At 42.3% G+C, this 6,000-nt stretch overlaps 1 protein-coding gene across 2 annotated transcripts in view; it reads right to left on the bottom strand.

The window, feature by feature from the left end:
• Positions 1 to 936: 936 nt before the first annotated feature.
• Positions 937 to 6,000, bottom strand: part of LOC120561138 (GDNF family receptor alpha-2-like) — a 79,599-nt gene continuing 74,535 nt past the window's right edge. Inside the window, exon 8 of one of the 2 annotated variants that reach the window (XM_039804104.1) lies at positions 937 to 2,227. In XM_039804104.1, the coding sequence (XP_039660038.1) occupies positions 2,090 to 2,227 (138 nt within the window). In that variant the 3' untranslated portion in view covers positions 937 to 2,089. The other variant, XM_039804105.1, reaches the window with a different exon arrangement.

Below are 6,000 nucleotides of genomic sequence, written 5' to 3'. Positions count from 1 at the left end.
CTGTTGCACGACTAAAACAACCTTTGAACGTCCACATGTTCCACCAAAACAAATTCCTTCCGGAGGCTATTTTGTAGAGGCACCGTCATTGTGTCCGAGGATCAGCGCTGCCGGTGACGATTGTGATTGGTTTAATGAAATACCAATAAACCGGAGTACATTTTTCTTCCATCCTGGAATGTTGTGTGCCTTTGCCAGACCCACCTCTGCTGCGCTGTTAAGGAAGGTCTGGCAATGCGAGACTAGTCCAAAGGTAAATATTCTGGCACATATAACCCCCTAAAATCACAACGTGTCATTTTCACACAACAAACAAGATATTTGCGTGTCATTTAGTGAGCTTAAGAGGTGGAGCTGGGCAGAGCTTTGGAAATAGCCACGCTAGCTGTCTCCCTGTTTCCAGTGTTTATGCTAAGCTAAGCTAAGCTAACCAGCTGCTGGCGGTAGATTCATATTCAGCGTACAGATATGAGAGGGGTAGCGTTCTCCCCATCTAGCTCTCGGAAAGAAAGTGAATAAGCTTCTTTTTTTTCTCCAAAATGTCGAATTATTCCTTTAAGTTGACATTGCATTGCAAGGCAGCTTCATATAAAAATTGACCTCCTAAAGGACATTTTTTCAATCTTTTTCAGTAAACCGATATAGTATTCTTTTGAATACCCAATATGTTGGACCTTTAAATATTCTATGAAAAGAAGAACACAGTTAAAAGGGTCACAAGCTCTTTAAAAAAAAAAACTGGTGGCTGCACTGACTCTCTAAAAACCCTGCAGGTAATTACACTATGCATCATAACCTCGGCTCTCTGAGGGGACAGAACGAACCCCCCCACGCTGGCAATTGAAACTGCTCCTTATAAGCTACTTTTTCTTCTGTATGGAAACATAGACGCACACACATCATAATAATTGCCCACACAAACTCAATGAACACAGGTTAGGGCTTTCCAAGCAGTTTGAGCTTGTTTAATCTCATCCCTGTATACATTCTTTGTGATTAAACCTTAATAGACAGATATAAACGCAGATAATGAAGGCCTTTCATTAGTACCGATACAGAGCCATTGCAGCGTACAGTAATGTCCATTCAAGGTACCGTAGATATCATTTGGTTGAATGAAAGAAAAGTCTTGTTTATATACATAGAGACAGAAATATACACATGTGCAGGTGGACGTATGGCGCGCACACCCACAGTCGTTAACAACAACATCTCAAATGACCAAAGGACCGTTAGCGGGGTTACGTCGCCATCTTTAGATCTTTTTCGCCGCCTGCTGAAAAATTACTGTACTGTAGCACCCAAATGAAAGAGCTGTTACGGTAGATTGATTATGGTCACGGACACTATACCAACACTTAGAACACTGAGTAGGCTTTACAGTTTAGAGTTTACACTAGTGTTGAAGAGACAGAATGTAATCATCCCCCCCCCCCCCCGTCCCCGCCCATTAATTTGTGGTCTGTTCATCCAAGAGAAGATTAAGTCGAGAACCAATTCAAGACAAAAAAAAGTGTGACTCATAGCAGAAATATGTCTCTTTCTCTCTCTCTCTCTCTCTCTCTCTCTCTCTCATTCTCCTTTCGCTCTCACACTCTACCCCTTTTACCTCTTGCTCATTCCTTTTCCCTCCGCAACAATTTCTTTTCTGTCAATCCTGTCTTCTTTTAATTATGTTGTTCATTCCCTCTCTCCCTCCTTTGGTGAGAAAAGTGCAGAAGTCTTTGAAATAATCAGCTTCAGTCTTTCAGGGATTTTGTGTCACAGTCTGAGGGGGGTCGTTCCCAGAGAACAACCTTCCTCGCCTCTCCAAGCAAGGGTCCTTTGTAAAGCGACGTGCTTCATCACAGTCATTTTCTGCCCTAGCAATACATCAAATGAACAACACATTCACAATTGTAAAATTTCAATATTTTCGACCTCTTTTTTTTTCCCTTTTTTTTTTTTTCCTCTTTCATAAATGCCATCTACTGTTATGTCAACTGCCCAGAGATGCCTCCTTTTCTTAATATCAGTCTCAGAAACAACACCTTCTGCTTTTGGGATCAGCTTGTGGGTGGATGACCTCTTTTTTCTCTTCCTGGCGCTTCTATAAGGCATGCTGGGCCAGGACCAGAGCCAAAGCCAGGCCGGGAAGCAGAGCCCAGACGTTGGCACACAGACAGGCAGAGTGATCCTCTGGCAAGCCCCGGGTTTTGCCCAGGCCACCGTCTCTTGGTTCAGGATACTGGGCAGACAGAGGGACACACAGAGGGAGAGAGACGTGTAAAGGTTAGACATGACTCAGACACTCGTGCTGCTTCCTTGTTCTGGCATTTGATGAGGAGAGAGGAGCAGAGGGAGACAGACGGGGGTGAGACAGGACAGGGTCAGAGAGCTGAGGGGAAGAAGGGAAAACAAAGAGTCAGAAAGTCAGAGTAAGAGTCAGACATTACATGGATCCATGGCACGGACATTAAGAGTTTGATCCACCAAATGTTTTGATATGTGAAGTATATTTCAAGCCCCTGCTGCTTAGTTTGCTCCCCGCTTCTGAAACAAGTCGGCAACAAAGGAAAGCTTCTTGCGAGGACTTTTTCTTTTTTCGTAAACTCTTTTAGGTTGTGCCAGCAAGTCTGTTTTAAGCTGTAACAAGTTTTTAAAGCTATCACTACAGACTATTCACAAGAAAAACATGCTACGAAGCCAAACTACATTACAGGAGCCAGCAGCAGCTGTGGATTTCTCCCAATCAGGCATAAATTACAGCAGGCAGAGGCCGGACAAAACACTTGCAAGACCTTGTATGGCATTTGACTGTGTACAATCAAAACCCTGCAGTGTTTATTCTTATGCACAAGAGAAAATAAACGTATGAGCACAAAACAGAGAGAATGAAATGCAGTTTGCTACACTGTTCAGTGGGAACACATCAGTCCAGATATTAAACCCCATGGCCTCCAGAGTTCCACTGTTATAGCCACACTGCAATTGCCTTATTATGTGCTTTCTCATAAAATTGTTAGCATTTTGAATACTTTTTCCATTTTCTCGGATTCTTGTAACACAAAGCATAACCATTTGCCTCGAAGTTAAAGTAGTCTCGCTCAATTTGCGGAGGCACCATTTTCAGTCCAGCACAGCAATACAGAGAAAAATCATAAGGAACATGAAACATTTCCTCCTCCTCCTCATCCTCCTCATCCTCCTCCTTCTCCTCCTCCTCAACTCATCTTCACCAATGTAACCTCTGCAGAGATTGCACTTTGGTCCATTTCCCTGTACACAAGACATCGAACATCTACTCTCATGCCGTCTACCAGCACCTCATCTTACAACATAACAAGGCAACATATGAACTAGAAAATAACAACAAAAATAAAACAAGAAAATTGTTTTGGATTATATTAACCTGACAGTAGGGTTGCACGATTCAGAAAATGTAACGATTCGATATTGATTTTTAAGCTCAAGATTCGATTCAAAATTGATTTTTGTTTCAAAAATGCCCAGATAGCTCAGTTGGTAGAGCAGGCGCCCATATACAGAGGTTTACTCCTCGATGCAGCAGGCCCAGGTTCGACTCTGACCTGCGGCCCTTTGCTGCATGTCGTTCTCCCCCCTCTCTCTCTTTTCTTTTTATCTCTTCTGCTGTCCTTTCAAAATAAAGGCTGAAAATGCCCAAAAACATAATTTTAAATAAAACGAAAAACGATTCACAGTATGTAAATGAAGTCACTTTTCCCATGTGATTGCAAAAAAAAAAAAAAAAAAATAATTTTTGGAATTCTATGAATCGATTTTGAATCGGTAGAGCTTGAATCGCGATACCAATGTGAATCGATTTTTTGCACACCCCTACAGAACAGGCATGTTTTTTTTCCTGTTAAGGGAAAGAAGGAAGAAGGGAGAGTGAGGTAGGGAAAGGAGAGGCATCCAAAATAGCTGCAGTTATCACAGTACCTGGGCTTGTGCATTCACGCTCTACAAAGAAATGGTTAAATGACAGTTGCCAAAAACAAAAACAAAAAAAAAAGGGGGGGGGGGAGCTTTGGGTAGCTTGACAATGCACCAAACACATCCGCGACTAAAAGCCAATTAATTAGCAAGGGCAGTGATGTGTGGCAGCAGCCTGTTGACATGAGTCCAGATCTCCGGCTGCAGCCAATATCCACACATACGTACACTCAGGCTTGTGAGAAGGCACACACACACACACACACACACACACACACACACACACACACACACACACACACACACACACACACACACACACACGGCAAAAAGCACAAACATATGAATACAAATGCATGCACCGTGACGGAATACGGACAATGTCAAAACACAAACTAATTTCCTGATGCTTTAACACATGCGCACAGAGAGAGAGAGAGAGATAATGCAAAACAGTCATGAGTATTTATTTAAACAGTATCCCACATGGCGGTTAATACACATGTAACAGAGGGTGTTTTCATCATCGATCAGCACATTGTCAAATTTACAGTGCAATAGGGCAGCATCTCCCGAGGCAAGTAATCGAGTAACCCTGTGGCAAGTAGTTTGTGTCCACAATCAATTCCATTGGATTGAGCTGAAAAACACCACATAACACATGGCAGTGACAGTGTGGGAACACAGAGAACACCAGCTTCCCAGGGTGGAGAGGGTCACACATACAGAGGTTGGTTTGTATTACATTTCATCGCTGTCGGGCAGAAACCTCTCTCTCTATATATATTTTTTTTTAATCACAAATAGGTGCTATTGGTCACCCTTTACGTCTGTTTGTGTACTTAACAATTATTTAAACAGTGACAAGCCAATTTTTCGTCTGAGGTAAATAGCTCAATCAAATGTTGTCGAATCGTTTTCATTTCCTGAAAAACACTTTTGGACACAAAGTTTTCACCCGACAGTGAAAAATTTAGGATTCAACTTGAGAAGCAGCAAGAATGAACAGTTCTACTTAAACGATTCCTTGTTCAAGAATCTGTTCAGCGAGGGCATTCAAATTCAAATCAATGTTACAAAAGACACGCACAATCTGTGAGACACCGACCTTGGGAATATAAGAAAGAAATGATTATGGTTTTACAATTTCCCTCGTCAAACTCAACAGAAGCATGTCAGTATATGGGGGGGGGTGGGGGGTGGAATATTGTTGTCCTCCATATAAACAAAGCAGGACTTGTGATGGCTACCCCTCTGACTTACAATGCTCAGAGGACTGAGCTTTAGCCCACATGTTTACTCACTGAGCATGGGATAAAGCCATTGACATATATAAAATGGACCAATAGACCCCGTTGCTCTGGACGGAGACCAGTGAAGGATATTAGAAGCACTTTTCCGGTGATGGCCAGCTTTACTGCGCAGCCTCCAACTGACAGAGACAACACAAATGTGACGTGAGCAACGTGTCTGAAAGTTGTAAGTCTTCTGGTAGCTGTGCCAAGAGAAATCTCAATCATTCCCAATCTTACAGAGATGGAGAGCGTAGGTATATGTAAGGAGATAACATAAGCACAGGCTAATTATTGCTAACTAACATGCTAGTTAACATTAGTAATTAAACCTAGACCCAACGTGAAGTTGAAACTGCCTGCGAGCTTCTCCTGTACTATACGGTAATTCCTCTACTGTGCGACAGTAAGTCACTTGGTTATGACACAATCGTTAGCCTATTTTTACAAAAACGTCTGCTATGGAGCCATAACGTGAGGTACGAGGTAATGGAGCCTTTTATACATTGTCGTGTTTCTTTAGAAATAAACAATGGACAAATAGAGTCTTTAAACGCTTCAGATGTAAAGTTATTCGCAGTCAAGTGACGTAAAAAAAAAAATGTCGGTCAGTGGAATGCTAACAGGAGGTGATGGCCAGGTAGCAACAAAATGGCGCCATAGATGGCTCGAGTTCTGAAGCGAAGCTTACCCCCCTGGATAAAGCCCACAACCACTGGCAGTGACATTTTGAGTAATTATGCATCCGAGCTAGCTGAAAATACTCCATACA

This window comes from Perca fluviatilis, chromosome 6 (genome assembly GCF_010015445.1).
Source record: "Perca fluviatilis chromosome 6, GENO_Pfluv_1.0, whole genome shotgun sequence".
Classification (NCBI taxonomy): Eukaryota; Metazoa; Chordata; class Actinopteri; order Perciformes; family Percidae; genus Perca; species Perca fluviatilis.
Note: the sequence above shows the minus strand (reverse complement) of the source record. Positions and strands in the feature narration are given on the sequence as shown.